We start from the raw sequence: 23,021 nt of genomic DNA on the forward strand, positions 1-23,021 counted from the left end.
GTCTGCATTATTGGACACAATATGAACACTAACAGGGCTGACTTCTTGGGTATCTGATTTATGAGTAAATTAAAGGCTTGTCTGAATTTGGAATTGCCAGCTTTTTATTGCTACGGTTTCTTCTCCAGCTCTGTAAATCCTTTGGCATTGCTATGGTAACCATGAAAGCTGAAGGAATTCCCTCCATCTTTTTACAGAGGGTGATGAGACAGGTGTGATGGATAGCCTACTGGAGGCCTTGCAGTCAGGTGCTGCTTTTCGAGACAGAAGAAAACGCACAAGGGCTAAAGGTGAATACTTCCCCCACTTCTTTTTATAGATTTAGGGCACAGGACTATTTACTGCAGAATGCATCAATTGGTGGAGAACTACTTGCAGTAACAACATTAAATGATAATTTGTAACGTTTTCAGAGTACATCTTTCCTTCCAGGAAACTACCTTTTGGAAATACACTTTTGTGTAAATATTAAACATATTTGTTTTCTTCTTCTTTTTAGATACAGATGTGCCACACAATTTCAGCCCAACCTCTGAAAGACCTGTTCTGAAAGCTTGTAACCATGGTAATTCATAAATCATATGTTTTTACTGTTGATTCCTATTGATTTCCATAAGGGTCTGTTATATTCCTTGTTTGCTGTCATATCTGGAATAAGCCACTGGGATTGGCTTGCCAAATGGAAGTTGCTTAGTGTCTACATTCTTAGAAGTTTTCTTCTTATCTTTACATATCTGGCCTGCATTTTTAATTTGTCTAAAATCTGAAGAGCTGTAGATGCCAAATAACATAAATCAAAATACTAGCAAAGTATGTCTTTAGCTCTTGAATTATAATATACTGTCTTATTTATAAAATAGTACCATTTCACATCTTGGGCAAAAAATAATAATTTTAAATACGCAAGTTTGTGAATTTCAGCAGAGGATTTTATCTATTTATTTCACCTAGAAAGGAAAAGAATATTTTCTTTACCTTATTTTATTAACTAATTTCTTTTATTAAGTACCTTATTTTTCGCTTCATAAGACGCACTTTTCCCTCTTAAAAAGGAAGGGAAAATGTCTGTGCGTCTTATGGAGCGAAGGCACTGGGCGGCAGTGGGATCCTCAAGCGGAGGGATGCTTCTGCCGCCGGATCCATGGCTCCCAGAGGCGGCAGAGGGGTGAGCAGCCCGAAAGCGGGCTTCTCTTCCTTCTGCCAGTGGCATTGATTCAGATTTTTTTTTCTTGTTTTCCTCTAAAAACTAAGTGTGTCTTATGGTCAGGTGTGTATTATGGAGCGAAAAATACATAATGTTTACTTATATGTGCACAAAAATCATGGGGGGGGGGGATATAGCTAGCCATTTTATAGTTTTAGAATATGATGCATTCCCTGTTCCCTGTGGTCTGAAGGCATGTGATACAGCAACTTTGCTGAAGTGAAGCAGGTTTAGAATGCAGTGAAATACATTTCATTATACTTTTATGAGAAAAGTATGTGCAAGCTATTCTATTTGGAGTGATCTTTGTAGAAGCAATACATGGTTTGTTTTTTGTTATAAAAATATCCCTGTTGTGAGGTTAAAGCTGATTATTGCTACTGCTGCTAAAAACCATTTCAAAGGCAGGCTGATTCATACGTCCTCGTTTTTTACGATCTGGAAATACAAAACCCTCCTAGAACACATGAGTTACCTTGCTGGCTCAGTCTAAAACGCATCTAACGCAGCACCTGCTTTCAGCAGCAGTCAGCCAGATTGCTCATAAGCAAGGTGTGATGGCCTTCTTCTGTCTGTCTCAGCATCTAGTCTTTAGAGGTATACTGCTTCTATACATATAGAGGTTCCGTTTAGCTACTATGGGCACTGCTTGATAGTTTATGGCCATTGCTGCACCTTGTAGCAGTGAATTCCATAATAGTGTGTTGTGTGATTCAACACTTGTTTTTTTTTGGTCCCAATCCTACTGCTGATCAACTTTCTCTTGTTGGAAGATTCTTAATTTACTGTTGCAGTTGGTTGATCCCTGAAACAGGGATGAATAAGTTCTGGCATGCCTTTAAATATGCAACCTTTAGATGTCAATCTAGTTTTAGAAACAGTTTTGAAGGACAGCAGAAGCTGATCAGACTGTAAAATGGGATCAGGTAAATCAACTTTGTGAAAAGGGAGAAAATGTCTAATGCACCTATATCACAACTCAGTATTGTTTAAACTGTCTTTGTAAAAAAAGTATTTTTAATGGCACCCGAAGAACTGAATTTTTCAGATAGTCAGTAAAGAGAAGTTTATGAAAATTGTTTAAAAAGCCATTCTAGACATTGCATCTGGCACTGTGATCTCATTCCCTACCAACAGTGACCATTTCTGTGTAGACTGGCTAATGATTTTCAGAGCGTCATTAAACCAGTTATAGAAGATTGTTGTCAGGCATTCTCCACTAAATTGCTTACCTAAGCTATGTAGACATGTTGGTCAGGAGTTTCCAAACACTGATTTTAAGTAGCAATATTCTGCAGAATAGGTTGGTGGGGGGAAAGAACATAGCAGAGAAGAAGCATGGCATTGTGGGAATGTAATTTGCAAAGATAACATGATATTCCTCCTATGCAAGTAAGCCACCAATTGTCAGAGATGGATGTGTTGGCACTTCTCAATGTGTCACTTTTCCCTGTATGGGTGACTTGCTTCCATTCTCTTATATGGAGAATATGGCCCCTATTCCTGGTGCACCTGACCATAGGACGCACCTAGTTTTAGAGAAGGAAAACAAGAAAAAAATATTTTGCTTTCTTGAATTGTCCTAGGCATAGCAGCCAACTCGAGGCCTAGGTACCTTTGCCGCCCCGCCCCCCCCCATGTTAAATATTTGAGGAAGCTTCTTTTGCAAAGGGGGAAAGCTCCATTTTTGAGGATCAGCTCAAAGCTGTTGAGCTTACCTTGCAAAGGGAAAAAAATCTTTTTTTATGGGGTTCAACACACAGTTCTGCAGCTTTTCTAGGAAAGGAAAGGGACACAAGTGCACAATCTGCCTTTGGTCCCTGGGCAATTCGGCTCCAGGGACCATGCATTCGCTCCATAAGATGCACAGATATTTCCTCTTACTTTTAAGGAGGAAAAAAGTGTGTCTAATGGAGCGAAAAATACGGTACAGTGGAACCTCAGTTTATGAACACCTCGGTTTATGAATTTTCGGTTTATGAACACCGCGGACCCATCTGGAACGGATTAATTCACTTTCCATTACTTTTAATGGGAAAGTTCGCTTCAGTTTATGAACGCTTCAGTTTATGAACAGACTTCCGGAACCAATTACACCCATGTTTCAGTTTATGAACGCTTCAGTTTTAAGTACTTCGCGGACCCGTCTGGAACGGATTAATCCACTTTCCATTACTTTCAATGGAAAAGTTCGCTTCAGTTTATGAACGCTTCAGTTTATGAACAGACTTCCGGAACCAATTGTGTTCATAAACCGAGGTACCACTGTACATAGAAGTCTGTAGAGGCTACTTCAGTCCAGCTAAGGGGAAGGACCATAAATAACTGGTGGAGACCATGTTTTGCATGCAGAAGGTCCCATGTTCAATCCCTGGCATCTCCAGGTAAGGCTGGGAAAGACAGGTCTGAAGCCCTGGAATGATGCTGTTTGATTCTGAGAATACTGAGTAGTTGAATCAGCTGTCTGATTTGGATTGCCTTGTAGGACAGAAAAGTGGATTGATGGAATCTGGTGTTTCAGTAACCATGGCAGCAACACTTGTTTTTAGCTAGTGGGCTGCAATCACCAAACACACCTGCAAAGTTGAGTGGCTCAATAGTAGGGATGCCAGATACTATTACTACAAAGCCATTACTACAGGAAGAGGCATATTGCTAGGCTGATAATGAACATTAGCCTAAGCCAGGCATCCCCAAACTTCGGCCCTCCAGATGTTTTGGACTACAATTCCCATATTCCCCGACTACTGGTCCTGTTAGCTAGGGATCATGGGAGTTGTAGGCCAAAACATCTGGAGGGCCACTGTTTGGGGATGCCTGCCCTAATCCCTCACAATAGTATTTTTTTCTGAGTAGTGGAGCTATGTTTTCAAAACCTTTTGTCATTTACTGTATATAGAACTTCGTAGCAAAGTAATAATCTCTTTGAGTGGTGGCATAAATTCCTCTATATTAATTTTGAGGGCCCATATTTGAAAGCCTTTCCATTAGCAAAATTTCTTCCCAGCATATTTACATTGGTGATATATATGTGTGTGTGTGTGTGTGTGTGTGTGTGTGTGTGTGTGTGTATTTAAGACCAGGTCTTTGCAAAGGTTTGTTTAAAAACCACCTGTCTCATAAGCAGTCATTTCCAGACTCCTAGTCTTGAGAAACTTGCCAATATATCCAGAAAGCTCTTTTGTTAATACCAACACTAGGGGGTGCCATTCATCCATTGTTTAACTCTAGATTGCTTTGAAAATGTGGGCAGCAAAATTCTCTCACGTCAGAATGAAATGAATTCTAGAATGAAATAAGAATGCATAAAAAAGCTATTATGAAATTCATGTATAACGAGCTAGATATATATCTTATAAACTAAAGACCTCTGCTACCTAGCTGTTATTGCCATACTGCCTGGTAAAATAATTATTACTGTCCTGACATTTCATAAATATACATAAATGAAGAGGGTACAAGCATTAATTTTAAAGTTTGCAGAACAATATAATGGTAATATTTACTTTCATGATGCTGTATACTGCATGCACTTCATTCAGTTGAAACTAATTATATAGTTTTAGCTTAATCAGGTTTGTTCTTAGCCTTAGGCACATTAAGTATTTACAGCTAGCATAAACAGCGCTTAAGTGGTATTATAATAATGAACAATTTTTTTATCATTGTTGGATAAAGTGTTAAGATAGCAAGGGAAATGTATACTTTCACAGTTGTACTGTAGGTGGTACTCTTTTACTGCTTCTTCTGAGGGTAGGGGCAGAATAAATATATATTCAATTCAGTGTGATCCATCATCAGGCAACTGTTCAAAAAGTAGCATTCTTAAATGCTCTCAAATGTCCAGTAGCAAAAATAAATGAAGGGCATAGTGCATTAAGGGATTTCCAGTGGAGTCTCTCAGGGCAGAGGAAACTGCTGCGAGAGGGAGCTCATGGGACAGATTGTGCTCTTACTGCCTTTAGCAATAGCTTCCTAACTAATCAGTCTCCAGGCTTACACCCTGCTTTAACTTGAGCTGCTTTCTGTTTGCTAGGCACTGACGGAAAACAGGACACAGCCAATTATTCTCTGCTGAGTTAACCCATTTCCCTTTATCCAGTGGAAAGCATGATTGCCTCCTTATGGCAGCATATTCTTCATGTGTTTTCATTTTTAGTTACACATCTTCTAAATTAGGGTAAATAACAAATTATTTCAAATAAATTTTAATTAAAACATTCACATATTTCTGTTAGGTACTCAGAGGTTTTTCTGTTGAGCCAGTTAGCACATTGAAAAAACCAATCCTGCACATCTGAGTTATGCAAATAATGTGAAATGACACCACAAATAGCCAACACTTATGCAGAAGGTAATTGCCCAAATAAGAACATAAGAAGGGCCTGCAGGATCAGGCCAAAGGGACATATAGGCCAACATCCTGTTCTCACAGTTGCCAACCAGATGCTTGTGGATAACCCACAAGCAGGATCCGAGCACAAGAGCTCATTTCTCTTGTGGTTTTCAGAAACTGGTATTCAGAAGCAGTACTGCCTTTGACTGTGAAGGCAGAGCATAGCCATCCTGGCTGGTTGGCTATGATCCGTTATGTTTTGTGGTTTTTAATTTAATGATTTCACTCCACATTTTTGGTCTCTACTTTATTCAAAGGATACTCTGTGGCTAGTATTTAAAGCAGAATGTAAGTACATTTCCCCCAGAAGTGCTGGTAAATGATAAGTGTATGTTCCCAATTGACAATATCCTTTATTTAGAAGAATTTAAACATAAGAGCAACCTGCTGGCTCACACCAGAGGTCTAGCATCCTGTTCTCACAGTGACCACCCAAATGCCTATGGGGAAGCCCACATACAGTGGTACCTCTACTTATGAATTTAATGTGTTCCGAACACACATTTGTAAGTCAAAAAAAAAATTGTAAGTCGAATCCCATAGGAATGCATTGGGGGGGGGATTTGTAAGTCGAAGCAACCCTATCTAAAAATTCGTAAGTAGAAAAAATCCTATCTAAACCGCATCCAAGATGGCGGACAGAGCTCCATTTGTAAGTAGAAAAATTCGTAAGTAGAGTTATTTGTAAGTAGAGGTACCACTGTATAGGAGATGAGTGTGCAATAGCAGTCTCCCCACTTGTGTTGCAAGCAATTGGCATTCAGAGGCAGACTGCCTGCCGCAGGGGAGGTAGAAAGTAGGCACTGTGGCTATTAGCTATCAAAAGCCTTGTCCTTCTTTAAACTAACCGAGTTGATGGCCATCATTACTTCTTGTTGGAACAAATGCCATTGTTTAACTATGCACTGTTTTTTTGTCTGACCTGAATCTTCCTGACTTCTAGTATTATGAAAGATTGAGAAAAATGTCTTTGTAACCACATCATGCACAATTTTGCAAACCTCTGTCATCTCCCCTCTTTACTCTCCTTTTCTGTAAACTAAAAAGTTCCAAATCAACCTTTCCTCAAAGGGAAGTTGCTCCATCCCCTTGATTGTCCTGGTTCGCCTTTTCTGAACCCCTTTCAGCTCTATAGTATCCATTTGTTCTCAATCAGTTTGACAGCACTTAACATAAGAGAAGCCTGTTGGATCAGGCTGGTGGCCTATCATGTTCAGCATTCTGCTCTCCCAGTGGCCAACCAGATGCCTGTGGGTAGCCTAGAAGCAGGAACCAAGTATAACTCTGCTCTTCCCTCCTGTGGTTTCTAGTCACTTGCATCTTGAATCAGGTCCTGGGGCGCAACTTGGTCAAAAGGAGAGAGAGAGAGAGAGAGAGAGAGAGAGAGAGAGAGAGAGAGAGAGAGAGAGAGAGAGAGAGACAACAGGGGGTCTGCAATACTTAGCTAATTGGGAACCACTGGCATAAAGGACTTAAATGGCTGGACCACATTGCTTGTTTTCAATGTACTACTTTGTTATTTTGTTCATATAATGTTTATTTGTAAATCACTTTTAAGACTGTTCTGCAGTAAAGTTTTGAAATAAAAAAGAGAGAAACAATTGCTGTGCTTGACTAAATTGGCAATGAGCAACCTCAGTCTCAGGGACAAAATGTAGCCTTTCAAACCTCTTTATCCTTCACTCAGGACCTTCCCTAGGCCACATCTCACCAGCCCTGCTCCATCTCTTCCTTGAGTGCTTTCACATGGCTGGCATATGTGAAATGTGACATTTGATTGCCTTGAGAGAGAGGTTAGAGGAGGGGCAGTAGAAATCTCTGTGTTTTGCATGGTTGGAATATAGCCTACTGTACAAAGGTACTAAATGTCACATCTGTTGCACCACCCACTTTGACTGTGGTCTTGCCCATCACTGGTATATGTCCACCTGTCAAGCTAGTGCCCCCCCCTGACTAGTTAAGATGAACTACAGTTTAGGGTTTGGTTGTAATGCTGAGCTGTAGTGACCATAAAGGCTTCATATTTCATGGATGTGCTGGGAGTTTCTTCTGCAGCTAAATATAGATAATAGACCTAAACAAAGGTCTATTGTGACATCCAAATGCAGCCAAATGTGAGGGTTTTAACTGACCTTACATTTACTTTTTGTACTAATCAGAGGAATCTAATAAGTGTGGGACACTAACTTCTGTCACCAGGGGTTACTCTAGTAGCTGATACCTGAAGCGTCTTTGTCACAGTCACATGTTGTGGGTGGTATCCAACTAAACTGTTAGTGCAGCTTTTGACTGTGCAACTGAATTCCCTCTCTTCTCCCCACGAGCCCCCTGCACCCTCCCTAAATCTGCTTCAGAGGGTTGGGGGGAACCCACAGCAGGTGGGGGGTGGGGGGTACTTTTGCACAGCCAAAAGTATTTGCTGTAGCAGAACTATTTAGTTGGATACTGCCCTTAATTTGGATTATATACTTCTAAAATATAACAACCTGAAAATTAACAATAGCGGAGCAGTATCGGTTAGGTTTGCAAAACGTTCTACCAGCGAATTGGTATATAGTTGCTTGTTCCTATGTATGGTATCAAAAATGTGAATAAGGAATGTGCTTTTTGTGGACAAGTATTGTAGAATTCAACCTTTTCCTTGTTAACGGATATATCTTGGTCTTATCAAAAGTCCTTAGCTAGACAAGATTTATCTTGTGAGCAAACATTGAGAGCTATATTAGGTCTTCTGTAGGAGATTCAGTCATCAGGGCTGGATGTGTAGGGCTAGCTGCCACAGTAGTGTGTCATAAATAGCTGGAGAGCCATCTGGCCTCAATCTGTTAATACATATTTCCTTTTTACACTCAAATAGTGTGGGTTTTCCCCTGCTGTATGCAGCAAATGTGATAGCAGTGAGGTGCCTTATTAGAAGGCTGATTAGATTCCATTTCAGGAGGTGTGGTAGTGTTTGCTGGTGGCAGCAAAAAACAACAACACAGTAGCTTGGCCTACGTTAAAGTGCAAGTTTTCATAGACTTGAGGGGACTTCATCAGATGTGTTATTCTCAGTTCACAGGTGTGCCCGTATGAAATTACAAAATTCACACAAAAAAGCCTAAGTCTTTGTTGCTACCTAGGTATTTGGTTAAGTTGGAAATACTAATTGTTGTTGCTGTAGTTTTGCATGTTTACAATAGAATTGTTTGGCTGTTTATTGGTATTTAAATTATTTTGTAGTTAGTGTGTATTGTTTTTCTCTGTTTATTTTTATTCTGTGTTTCCCCGTTCTGGGATTGGAAACATTCAGTGAAGAGCAAGAAAGATGATACGGGGTGGGGGGGTAGTTTCCTTTGTAATATGACATTTCCTTAGGCCAGCAGAATTAAATATAAAATTAAATAACCTAGGACAAAATTCTCAATTAAATACCGTAATATGTGAAATAAAATAAAAACTGCAAAAAGCCTAGTATATTAAAGGAAAACGGACAACTGGCAATAAAATGCCAAAAGTACAGTCTTTGAAAATTCTGTGTAAAATTTAAGATAAGCACATACAAAAATTAATTCCAGTAGCAGAAATGGGGGTAGTGCAGTCATCCCAGGTTCGAAATGTTAATTAACACTTGTGTTGGGACTGGACACTATTGTCTCAATTCAAGCCTAAACAAATAAATCAAACTTCTTGAATAGGTCTAATTCAACAATTTCACACCAGTCGTCCCTTTAAATTATTTCTTTAGAGAATAACAATGTTCATGTGGGCAGTGGAGTATCCTTGGAGGCTGAAATGTTCTCCCAATGGATTTCTGAACAAAAAGTTGTGTAGAACCATAGATAACAGAGAAAGCTATTATAAGGTTCTGAGGAGTAGACTGTAGTTCACAAAAGCATAATCTTATGGCGTTTTTGCTGCTACAGATAATGGCATTAGGCAACTGGGGCTGTTGCATCGTCTGCTTTTGTGTTGTGTCTCCGTTATGTGGCCTGTTGTTGTTCAAACACTTTCAATCTAAATTTGATATCCTGTAGTTTAAAACCACTGTTTTTATGCTGTAGCTATGCTCAGCTATTATAGAATCAATTTGCCTCTCTCGTATTTTAATTCTTGCCTGGTAGTCATTGGCAACAAGGAATTGCATGCAACCAAGTGCATGCAATTCCACACAGATTAGTGAGCAAGTTGTCAGCGGAGGGATGTAGTAATCCTCTGCGCTCAGCATAGGAACCAAGTGGGCTTCCAGAAATGAGCGGCTCCCTCCTCTACATCCAGAATGGGAATAGTTAAGATTTGCACATAACTGAATTATGGAATTCACTTATCACCAATTTGGAAGGGTTTAGAGGGGTATTAGAATTTTTTTTAATGAAGGGTAAGTCTATATCTACCTCTATAACCAGAGCATGCTAGGGAGCAACAGCAGGGCCAGGCTGTTGCGCTCATGTCCTGCTTGGAGACTTATCACAGGCATCTAGCTGGCCTTGGAGAAAACAGGTTGCTGGTCTAGGTAGGCCTTTGCTCTTGATATAGTAGTGCTTGGCTCTTAAATGCAGTAGGTTTTTACAGGAGAGATAAAGTTCTCCATCTCTCGACTGCCAGCCCACAGCAGGCTAGTAATGTTTGTGTGCTTATTTACTATGTCTAGAAATGTGTATTCCTCTGTTTTGAAGCGGTTTAGTCATGCTGGCCACATGACCCAGAAAGCTGTCTGTGGACAAATGCCAGCTCCTTCAGCCTGAGGCGAGATAAGTGCTGCATCTCATAGTCGCCTTTGGCTGGACTTAACCGTCCAGGGTTCCTTTACCTCTTTACCTTCCCCTGGTGTCTTAAGATTGTGACCATTCCTTTAAATACTATGGGAGGAGTTCAACTCTGTGCTTTTTAAAACATTCTGTCACTGAATACATTTCTGCCTGCCTGGTGGAACATCCTCTCTTTACCACCCCGTATGCTATTCCAGGAGTTCTTCAACCACCACCCCATGCCAATTTGGGGGGCACATGGTGGAGGAGAGAGGGGAAAGACCATTTGAACCAGCCCTTGCACAGACTTCACTAGCAGGACCACATAGCTTAATAATTATAATTATAATTCTACCCCACCCACTCTGGACGGCTTTCAACAGAACATTAAAAACAAAACAAAACTTCAAACATTTAAAAACTTCCCTAAACAGGGCTGCCTTCAGATGTCTTATAAAAGTCGGATAGTCCTTGACGTCTGATGGGAGGGGGTTCCACAGGGCAGGCGCCACTACCGAGAAGGCCCTCTGCCTGGTTCCCTGTAACCTTACTTCTCACAGGGAGGGAACTGCCAGAAGACCCTCGGTGCTGGACCCCAGCATCCAGGTTGAACGATGGTGGTGGAGACACTCCTTCAGGTATACTGGGCCAAGGCCGTTTAGGGCTTTAAAGTTCAGCACCAACACTTTGAATTGTGTTCGGAAACGTACTGGGAGCCAATGCCTTTCAAAACTGGTGCTATATGGTCTCGGCGGCGACTCCCATGAATATATTCTACCCCATGAATGTATCCAAGTATGCTGTGTCCCTGCTCTACTTTATCTGGGCCACTAATCGGGAGCTGCTTCGTGAGCTCTCGCTTATAAAACATGGTACATAAATACCTGAAATAAATTAAAATCTGTGGCACTCCAGGTATTGCTAGATTACAGCTCCCATCATCCCTGACCAGTGGCCATGCTGGGTGGGGCTGATGGGAATTGAAGTTGCAACACCTGGAGGGCCACAAGTTCCTCATTACTGATCTAGGCTAAGGCCTTTATAGCAGACATTGTTTTGGATGTGCATCTTAAAAATATAAAGCGGCTGTGTTTTGAAGACCAGTATACAGTGGTACCTCAGGTAACAGATGCTTCAGGTTACAGACTCCACTAACCCAGAAATAGTACCTGGGGTTGAGAACTTTGCTTCAGGATGAGAACAGAAATCCTGCACCAGTGACGTTGCAGCTGCAGGAGCCCCCATTAGCTAAAGTGGTGTCTCAGGTTAAGAACAGTTTCAGGTTAAGAACGGACCTCCGGAACAAATTAACTTCTTAATCCGAGATACCACTGTATTATGTAAGCACACTCAAGAGGTCAGATTAGCTATGGCTCCCTATATGTTATAACTCTTGCTACTACTCCAGTTTTAGGAAACTTTATGAGTGGTTCAGTGTAAATGCATTAACTGCCCAGATAGGACACTCTGGTATTTCAATTTTCGCTTTTTAAAATGTGTTATTTGTCTTCATTGAGCCTCAGAGGTCAGTAGGAAATAAGCTCAAATACCGTATTTTTTCTTCTATAAGACACCCCCATGTATAAGAACACCCCATATTTTTGCAGCAACAACCAATCGCCAGTCCACCCTCGGCACTATCTGTGTATAAGACGCCCCCTAATTTTTGACATTTTTAAATGGAAAAAACCCTAGTCTTATACACGGAAAAATGCGGTAAATAAAAATGACTAGGCTCACTGATCCTCAGCATTCTCATAGTTTTTGTCTAAATGCTTTCTAGTTTATATTGTGAAATGAGAAACAGGCCTTAAGGTTCTTAGTAGAACATCCTTTACTGGAACAATGTTGTTAATGTAAATCTGTAGCATTGTCTTTATTGATGAAGCATTATAGTGTTGAGCCATCTTCAGTTTTCATAGACTTGGAAGGAACTCAGGAGTTATCTAGTCCAACTACCTGCACTTGTAGGTATCTCAACTAAAGCATCCATGCATAGCTGCCAAGTTATCCCTTTTTTTAAGGGATTTTCCCTTATGCTGAATAGGCTTCCTCGCGAGAAAAGGGAAAACTTGGCAGCTATGCATCCATGACACTTGACCATACAACCTCTGCTTAAAAACCAATCTCAGTGCTGTGGTTAGTTGATACTGTTTTGAATGTGGGACCATCCTCTAAACTGCTTACTTCATTTCCTTTATCTTTTACAAGAAAGCAGTTGTAATATGCTTGAGATTTTAGAAAAAACCATTAAAGATTTCTGTTAAATGTGTGTATCCTAACAGCCTGTGTATGTGTGAGAGAAAGAGCTTTGGCTTCTTCAATTTCCATGGTTCAACAGAATTACATAGAAAACAAATGACCATTTTTATCATTTCTTCATTTCTGAAAAAATCATTTTAGTTAACCTAAATTCATTTTGAATTAATAACTTGCAATGCACTTTGGAATAATTAAATTGCAGTGGCATACTTATCTTGTTTTTCCAAACAGACTTATCCCACCCATATAGAAGTCTGTACACTACTGTTTGGTCAGCTCTGTTGCTTAAGAATAAATCATTTTCTTTTCTTTTTACATCAGTTGCTATAAAATATTAGCCACCTGTGAGAATTTGCATATTTGGAAGAACCTTCTGTTTGATTTTTTTTTGGCTGTATTCCAAGGTTTGTATGTGTGTTTTTAAATGGTTTAGAAAGGAAAGCAGAAATTGAGCCATTTCAAATCTTTCTGGTTAATTACTCTTAGAGGCACTGTATGTTAGGAAAATAAAGACACAATTTCTTAATTAATCTTGAAAAAATAAAGCAAACATTCTGAAATGCCAGTGGGCAAATGCATGGGACAGAACCATGGCTATTCTGCTTAATAGCGATTATGTTGTACACAAGCTGAAGCCAGAGCCCTGTGTCGTCTGGGCAACTCCAGTTGCCATAGCAATGGAACTCTGTTGCAGGAGCAGGGTGAATGCTAATTGTAGCCATTTGTTGTTCCCTTCTGAGTCTTTAACTTAGCATGGTTGCAAAGCAGTCTGAGGTGCTGGGTGCGCAATATTGAGAACCCAAAAAGTACTGTTACTCAAGGAAACTGAATGCTTGACTTGGAAGTAATTATTTCAGCAGTCAACAGTGCTGACAGTGCCATTTTGTGAGCAGGGATACAATCTGATTTTGTTGATTGGAAAGGGAGAAATTCAGGGATAGAGAGCTGTTTAAAAGCTGGTTTGTTATTATTTATCTATTTCCAACATTTGTATGCCATTCCACACAGTTTACAGTTAGTAAGTAAGGATAATGCAAATATAATAATAAAAGACAAAACCTGTTTTTTAAAAAATGAAATGCCCGTTTAGAATCATAGAGTTGGAAGAGATCACAAGGGCCATCCAGTCCAACCCCCTGGCAAGCAGGAAACACCACCAAAGCATTCTTGACACATGGCTGTCAAGCCTCTGCTTAAAGACCTCCTAAGAAGGAGACTCCACCACACTTCTTGGCAGCAAATTCCACTGTCGAACAGTTTAAAAGACCTGGGTGTCCCAAAGGCTGCAAAGATGGTGCCAGATGAGCTTCCAGTCTGCTCCATTACTAGGTGTCACTAATTAAAAGGGCTTTTATCTGGTAGTTATCCACCTCACATTAGAACCAATGTGGCACAATGGTTAGAGTGTTGGAGTAGGACTTGGGAGAGCAGGATTCGAATCCCCGCTCAGCCATGAAGGTCACTGGTAACCTTGAGCCAGTCACAGTCTCTTAGCCTAACCTACCTCACAGGATTGTTGTGAGGATGAAATGGGGAAGAGGAGAACCATGTACATCAGGCATCCCCAAACTGCGGCCCTCCAGATGTTTTGGCCTACAACTCCCATGATCCCTAGCTAAGAGGACCAGTGGTCTGGGATGATGGGAATTGTAGTCCAAAACATCTGGAGGGCCAAAGTTTGGGGATGCCTGATGTACACCATCTTGAGATCCTTGGAAGATAAAGGTGATATATAAATGTAAATACTACTATTACTACTACTACTAATAATAATAATATATGGTGGGTGTGTACATGGAGCAGGGTGTCTGAAGACAATTTTCCTGCATTGCAGAGAGTTGGACTAGATGACCCTTGAGGTCCCTTCCAACTCTACAATTATATGATTCAAGATCCTTAGGGATTTACCAGTTAAAAGCAGCTATTTAAATTTGGCCCAGAGACAGATTGAGAGTCAGTGCAACAGACAGAACACAGAATGAATATGTTCAAATGACACAATCCAGTTAATAATCTTGCAACCCATTCTAGACAACTGCAATGTCCAGACCACTTTTAATGTCATGTATAGTGCATTACAGCCTAAATGAGAGTTTACCATGGCACCAAATGAAGCATTTTTCTTTGTAGATTTGGCTTGAGCCTGCAAAGAAAAAATGTTCCTTTGGATAAATGACTCTGCATAGGTACACTGGAAGCTTCCTTATTGGTCAACCTGGCTCAGTACTGTCTACACCAGGGATAGGCAACCTAAGGCCCAGGGGCCGAATGCAGCCCAATCACCTTATCAATCCGGGCCGTGGACGGTCTGGGAATCAGTGTGTTTTTACATGAGTAGAATGTGTCCTTTTATTTAAAATGCATCTCTGGGTTATTTGTGGGGCATAGGAATTCGTTCTTTTTCCCCCCTTCTAAAATATAGTCCGGCCCACCACATGGTCTGAGGAATGGTTGAGCGGCCCCCTGCTGAAAAAGGTTGCTGACCCCTGGTCTACACCCATGGTTTCAGACATAGACAAGTGAAACCAACTGCCTGCCTGTCTCTTTGATCCTTGCCCATGTTGGCTAATAAAAGCAAGCCTGGAAGGACTGGATGATGGGCTCCACGGGGTGGTGAATGCTTCCCTCTGTGTTGGGAGTCTTCCCAGACGCATTGAAAGAAGTGGTAATTAAACTGCTTCTTAAAAAAACATATTTGTACCTGGCCACAATGGCCAACTATCGTCCAGTCTCCATTCTCCATTCTTGAGTAAGGTGATTGAGTGGGTGGTCTCTGAACAACTCCAGGCATGTCTGGAGGATGCAGACCATTTGGATTCCTTCCAATCGGGATTCAGGCATCATCATGGGACTGAAACTTGGTCATGTTGGTTGATGATCTCCAGCAGGCTAAGGACAAAGGTGAAAGCTGCTTCACAGTTCTGCTGGATCTCTCAGCGGCCTTTGATACCATCGACCATGGTATCCTTCTGGAGTGGCTAGAGGGGATGGGAGCTGGGGGCACTATAATATAGTGGTTCTGCTCCTTCCTCCTGGGTCGTGTCCAGAAAGTGGTGTTGGAGAATGAGTGTTCAGACCCTGGGCTCTCACTTGTGGGGTGCCTCAGGGTCCCGTCCTCTCCCCTATGCTTTTCAACATCTATATGAAGCCGTTGGGAGAGATCATCAGGGGGTTTGGGCTGGGTTTTCATCAGTATGTGGATAATGTACAGCTCTACCTCTTTTAAATCAGAACCGGTGAAGGTAGTGAATGTCTTGTGTGAGTGCCTGAAGGTGGTTGGAGGATGGATGGCAGCTAACAGATTGAGGTTGAATCCTGACAAGACAGAAGCACTGTTTTGGGGGGCTAGGGGGTGGGTGGGGGTGTAAAGGTAAAGGGCCCCCTGACCATCAGGTCCAGTCGAGGGAGCCGGCGTTTGTCCGCAGACGGCTTCCGGGTCATGTGGCCAGCATGACAAAGCTGCTTCTGGCAAATCAGAGCAGCGCACGGAAACGCCGTTTGCCTTCCCGCCGGAGCGATCCCTATTTATCTACTTGCACTTTGATGTGCTTTCGAACTGCTAGGTGGACAGGAGCTGGGACCGAGCAACGGGAGCTCACCCCATTGCAGGGATTCGAACCGCCGACCTTCTGATCAGCAAGCCCTAGACTCTGTGCTTTAACTCACAGCGCCACCTGGGTCCTGGGTGGGGGGTTTAACTGCCCCTAAAGGACCAGGTGCACAGCTTGGGAGTAATTTCAGACTCACAGCTGTCCATGGAGGCACAGGTCTATTCTGTGTCCAGGGCAGCTGTCTACCAGCTCCATCTGGTACACAGGCTGAAACCCTACCTGCCCGCAGACTTTTCTCACCAAAGTGGTGCATGCCCTGGTTATCTTCCTCTTGGACTACTGGACTTCTGGAGGGTGCCAAGGAAGAGGCTAGGCTGGACATGTAATTAAAAATAAGACATCCCCTGAAAATAAGCCATCGTGTTTTGTTTTGTTTTTTGAGGAAAAATAAATATAAGACGGTGTCTTATTTTCGTAGAAACATGGCACATAGCATAGGTAGAGAATTACAGACTGTGCAATCTACATAAAGGAATCAATTATATGTGTACAGAAAACTACGATATGTGCTCTGGTTGTCCACCCTTTTTCTTTTTCTTACCAGGCCTATTTTATTGTACAACTGGTTGTATATTACTGGAGCAAGAGAAGCTTCTATTACAAAGACATACTGTATTTTTTCATGTATAAGATTTTTGGGTTTTTTTAACAAAAAAATTAGGTTTAAAATGGGAGCTCGTCTTATACATGGGTAGTGCTGAGGGGTGTTTTCTTAATCTGGAGTCCCCCCAAATAGGGGATGAAAAATACAGTATGTATCTAAAAGAATAAATGATCAGAGCACATCACCTACAGTAGGCCTGTATTTGAGCTATACATACGGAAACATCCTAAGAGATGGCCCAACAAGTAAAAAACTCATTGCTGGTGGAATGCTTGTACAGTCATACCTCGGGTTGCGTCCACTGCGGGTTGCGTTTTTCTGGGTTGCAAACGCGGCAGACCCGGAAGTGTTTACTGCTGGGTTCTGCTGCATGCGCAGAAGTGTTTGCGCTTCACATGCGCAGAAACGCTCTATTGCGCTTTCACGCATGCGCTCTATCGCCGCTTGGGTTGTGGACTTTTCGGGATGCGAACGGCACCCCGGAACGGATTGGGTCCGCAACCCGAGGTACCACTACATCACAGAGAAAAGTCGCATCATAACATTTTAGCTTTCTGTAGACATAGGGTGTTTGTGGGCAAGTGTCTAATTCCCTACCTTTTGTTCTGCAGTGGTATAGTCCCAGGAAAAATGCCATGTAATGTTTCTGAATATATGAAGATATTCTGTCTTCAGCATTGAAAAATGATTCCTCAGGTTCCCAAGTTCTTTTATAGCAAGGAAACACACAGAACTCTTGAGTGTGTTTCTAATAGTTAGCAGATGTAACATTTCAAATAGTTGGAATATTAACTCATATGGACTTGCTTTGATTAAAGTTAGTAGCACTATAATGATAATGTGATAACTGATGAAAATGTTCATATACTATATGAAACTTATAGTTTACTGTGGATTTACAGGGTTTGAATAAAAATTAGATGGCTCTCTGATTCTGATAGCAATATGACCTTTATTCTGTGTATATATGTTGAATTTATTTCAAATACAGCAAATGGCTTCTATCCCTTTATACTTGGGATTTATTATGTACACAGCTGTTTAAAATGAAATTGCATTACTATTTCAAAAGATGATCTCAGGCAAAAGACATTTTGATGAGCTCTTCATAATGCTTTCTTCCTCTGCCCAAATCTTCTCCTTGCACTTCCATTTCATAAGTCAAGCTTCCTATGGATTCAAAGAGCCCTGTAAAAGCACCTAAAGCACTTATACATGTTAACAGATGTTCTCTTAATTTTTCTCCCTTTAAGCAACATTCTTCTCACTTTATTCTGTTCTACTCCAAAAGGACCCCACACTCAAGAACAGATGGGGCGTGGAAGCACATCTGAATCTTTCAGGTGTCATTGGTATCCAAAATAACCCCCACTCTATTTTTGTCATCTTCCTCCATCTCTTCCACGCCTCACTTCAAAAGCCACTGCTTTAACAGTACCGTTCTTGAGGTATCCCATCCTTTAACTCAATTTCCAGTGCCATCTTGTACTTTTCATTCACTGCCCCTACTCTTTATATGTTTGCATTTTAAAGGTCTCTAGACCGAGACCATGTAGCTTCTGAGTTTTGTGCAGCCCCTAGCACACTCTAGCCACTTTAAATAGTGGTATTAATTTCCTTTTTGTCTGTACTGCACCTGACAGTCCTCAACTTGAGTATGTCGCAATTTAGTCATCATGAATAGCTTTTGAATAACATTTGTCCTTTTCTTGATTTATGTCCTAAACGATTCCTTACTTCATTATAAAATGATCAGCATATTATGAAGTGGGAATGTAAAGAGAATTTATCAAGGTAAACTGCAGCTAGTTATCCCATTGAAGTTATGTCACAGATATTTCAGCAAGGTCCCTGCCTCTGGCATTTACTATCCAAATGACTTGTGGCAGAAGATTATAGATCTTTCTTAGGAGGTAAAGGTTGGAGTGATTCCACCCCCCACCCCATTGAAGGCAAGTATTGGCTTATTTAATAGTTCTTCCTTCTGTCAAACCTGCATTCATTATGTACCATTTGGCTAATCTTACAGGTAAGGAAATACACAGTTCTGTGACTTCATGGCCTCTTCTCATCTATAGTAAATTTGACTTATCAAGGGCAAGCCATGAGAGCACAGCTTTTCTGCAGGTTTGATGGGGAATGTCAGCTGCTATACCTTTGCAAGGATCCTTGGGGATTTTAGTAACAAGTCTGATATAACTGTAAAAAGCATCAGCTATTCTGGCTGATTTAACCTCATACAGCATTTGTAGTAGATGGGAAGAGCACCTGCCTATGGTTGCATAAATAGGTAGAATGCTTCAGGTTGTTTTACATGGTGTTATATTTCTTCCACTAAAAATATAAATGAAAAACACAATGGATTACATAGGCTGCATTATGAAAGGCATCATATAGCAAGTTTTGAGACTATTATCATTATCTCTTGGTTCCCATCTGCAATGGCTCCCCCCTTTTTTACTCTATCCAAAATATAATGAATGCCACAGTCCATAAATATATGAAATCCAGGCTAGGACATTGCTTTTGTGGTAAATTAAAGTGGCAGGTGGCTACCATGGATGAGTAATACGAGGTAGGCTTGGCTTCCTTTCAAAAATGGCATTGCCACCACCCAACACTAAAACACTGCCTGGAGGTCTGATGAGGAGGGTGGTAAGTTGTGCTGCTACTGTTGTCATTGTAGAAGCAGCCGCCGATCAGAGGGTGGAATGCAGCCCCATTGAGTGTGTATCTATGTTGGGGGCAGCATTAGAAGCACTTTGCCTAAGCCCCCCAACTCTGGTTGGTGCCAGCCTTGCCTCAAAATATATCTTCACATATTTTCGGCATGGAAAATGCTTTTTCTCAAAATGTACTTATTTAAAGTACTTATTTATATTTATATATTTATAAACGAGCAATGCAAAAAAATAGAGGAAAACAACAGAATGGGAAAAACCAGAGATCTGTTCAAGAACATTGGAGATATGAAAGGAAGATTTCGTACAAAGATTACCATAATAAAGGACAAAAGTGGAACAGAAGCAGAAGACATCAAGAAGAGGTGGCAAGAATACACAGAGGAATTGTACCAGAAAGATATGGAGGTCTCGTACACCCCAGGTAGTGTGGTTGCTGACCTTGAGCCAGACATCCTGGAGAGTGAAGTCAAATGGGCCTTAGAAAGCACTACTAATTACAAGGCCAGTGGAAGTGATGATATTGCAGCTGAACTATTTAAAACTCAGCAGTGGCCAGAGGATTGGAGAATATCAGTCTACAGCCCAATCCCAAAGAAGGGGAGTGCCAAAGAATGCTCCAACTACCGCACAATTGCGCTCATTTCACATGCTAGCAAGGTTATGTTTAAAATTCTACATTACAGGGTTAAGCAGTATGTGGACCGAGAACTCCCAGAAGTGCAAGCTGGATTTCAAAGGGGCAGGGGAACCAGAAACCAAATTGCAAACATGCGCTGGATTATGGATAAAGATAGAGAGTTCCAGAAAAACATCTACTTCTGCTTCATTGACCACGCAAAAGCATTTGACTGTGTCGACAACAGCAAACTATGGCAAGTTTTTAAAGAAATTGAAGTGCCTGATCACCTCATCTGTCTCCTGAGAAATCTCTATGTGGGACAAGAAGCTACAGTTAGAACTGGATATGGAACAACTGATTGGTTGTTCAAAATTGGGAAAGGAGTACGACAAGGCTGTAGTGTATATTGTCTCTTGTTTATTTAACTTATATGCAGAATTCATCATGCGAAAGCCTGGAATGGATGAATCCCAAGCCGGAATTAAGATTGCCGGAAGAAATATAAACAACCTCAGATATGCTGATGACACAACCTTGATGGCAGAAAGTGAGGAGGAATTAAAGAACCTTTTAATGAGGGTGAAAGAGGAGAGCGCAAAATATGGTCTGAAGCTCAACATCAAAAAACTAAGATCATGGCCACTGGTCCCATCACCTGGCAAATAGAAGGGGAAGAAATGGAGGCAGTGAGAGATTTTACTTTCTTGGGTTCCATGATCACTGCAGATGGTGACAGCAGTCACGGAATTAAAGGACACCTGCTTCTTGGGAGAAAAGCAATGACAAACCTAGACAGCATCTTAAAAAGCAGAGACATCACCTTGCCGACAAAGGTCCGTATAGTTAAAGCTATGGTTTTCCCAGTAGTGATGTATGGAAGTGAGAGCTGGACCATAAAGAAGGCTGATCGCTGAATAATTGATGCTTTTGAATTATGGTGCTGGAGGAGACTCTTGAGAGTCCCATGGACTGCAAGAAGATCAAACCTATCCATTCTTAAGGAAATCAGCCCTGAGTGCTCACTGGAAGGACAGATCCTGAAACTGAGGCTCCAATACTTTGGCCACCTCATGAGAAGAGAAGATTCCCTGGAAAAGACCCTGATGTTGGGAAAGATTGAGGGCACAAGGAGAAGGGGACGACAGAGGATGAGATGGTTGGACAGTGTTCTCGAAGCTACCAACATGAGTCTGACCAAACTGCGGGAGGCAGTGGAAGACAGGAGTGCCTGGCGTGCTCTGGTCCATGGGGTCACAAAGAGTCGGACACTCGGAGCAGTTTACATAGTAAAATTGAGCAACAATGTACAGTGCTACCTTGGTTTAAGAACAGTTTAGTTTATGAACCACTTGGATTAAGAACACTGCAAACCCGGAAGTAGGTAAAATAAAAAAATTCCTTCAGTAGCACCTTAAAGACCAACTAAGTTTATATTTTGGTATGAGCTTTCGTGTGCATGCACACTTCTTCAGATACACACGAAAGCTCATACCAAAATATAAACTTAGTTGGTCTTTAAGGTGCTACTGAAGGAATTTTTTTATTTTGCTTCGACTCAGACCAACGCGGCTACCTACCTGTAACCGGAAGTAGGTGTTTTGGTTTTTGAACTTTGCCTTGGAAGCAGAACATGTTTTGCTTCCTGCTGAGTGTGTTCCTTTTGTAAATTGAGTCTCCTGCTGCTATGGGAAAGCACGCCTTGGTTTAAAAACACTTTGTTTTAAGAACGGATTAAGTTCGTAAACCAAGGTGCCACTGTAAGCATCTGGAAAGTAGCATCTTGATTCTAAAGTTTTCATTATAGTTTGATTAATTCCTTAAAAGAGGATTTTAAAGTTTTGCAGCAGGATGTTGCTTGAGTCTGGTAAGCCTCCTTAGAAAGATTACACCAGTGGCTGTTGGGGGAGACTGGGAGTTTCTGGGAGAGCTGTTGCATTAAAATTTCTTCTTCCCAGTCCTCTTGTTGCTGTTGACTCACCACACCCACAATGGTCACATGGGAATATGAACACACTTCCATTCAGAGACGGGTTGCTGAGTACCAGGCCCCCAGGTACCACAAGATTCCCCAAAGGAAAAACGTGTCTCATCCAGACTGAGGCTTTCATTAGTTTCTAGTTCTCAGAACTGTTTTATTCTTGTAGTTATCTAATATTTATGAGAGCCTTTTCAGTGATGAACACTTTACATGCACAGGGACATTCACCTGTACTCCTGCTGCTTTTTCGGCTGGCCTATTATAATCAATATGCTGCAAATCACGATTTTTAAAAAAGATCACTTTAGTTGAAATGTATTCATTTTTATTCCACATTGCTACATTGTAATGCAGAATGTTTAAAGGTGTACAAGTTTAATGCAAAATATATTTACCTTCAAACAAATTTGAAGAAAAGCAATGTGTTGTCTATAAAGGAGATTTTTTTAAAAACCCTAGTTATTTATTATTTGCTTTTTTCTGTAAGAAAAGTCAGCATAAAATAATTAAAAATGCTGTGTACTTTTCCATAAGTTTTTGCTTTGTTCAAAAACTGGTTAGCTCAGCAGATACAAATAGTCAAATAAACAACTTTAAAAGTCAACACCAACACTTTGAATTGTGCTCAAAAACGTACTGGGAGCCAATGTAGACCTTATAGGGTCTGCATTGTTATGCAGGTGTTTTATGGTCCTGGTGGCCACTCCCAGTCACCAATCTGGCAGCCACATTCTGTAGTTTCCGGGTCACCTTCAAAGGTAGCTCCACATAGAGCACATTGCAGTGAGTAATCCAAGCAGGATATAGCCAGAACATGCACCACTCTGGCGAGACAGCCTGCGGACAGCCCGCGTACCAGATGGAGCTGGTAGACAGCTGTCCTGGACACAGAATTGACCTGTGCCTCCATGGACAGCTGTGGATCCAATATGATTC

At 41.2% G+C, this 23,021-nt stretch overlaps 1 protein-coding gene across 1 annotated transcript in view; it reads left to right on the top strand.

Annotated features, from left to right (window-relative positions):
• DIAPH3 (diaphanous related formin 3) overlaps nt 1-23,021 on the top strand; it is a 114,447-nt gene that overhangs the window by 51,320 nt on the left and 40,106 nt on the right. The window contains exons 26-27 of the mRNA XM_035116128.2: nt 198-290; nt 500-565. Coding sequence (XP_034972019.2) covers nt 198-290; nt 500-565 — 159 coding nt within the window. The remainder of the gene's footprint in view (nt 1-197; nt 291-499; nt 566-23,021) is intronic.

This window comes from Zootoca vivipara, chromosome 4 (genome assembly GCF_963506605.1).
Source record: "Zootoca vivipara chromosome 4, rZooViv1.1, whole genome shotgun sequence".
Taxonomy (NCBI): Eukaryota; Metazoa; Chordata; class Lepidosauria; order Squamata; family Lacertidae; genus Zootoca; species Zootoca vivipara.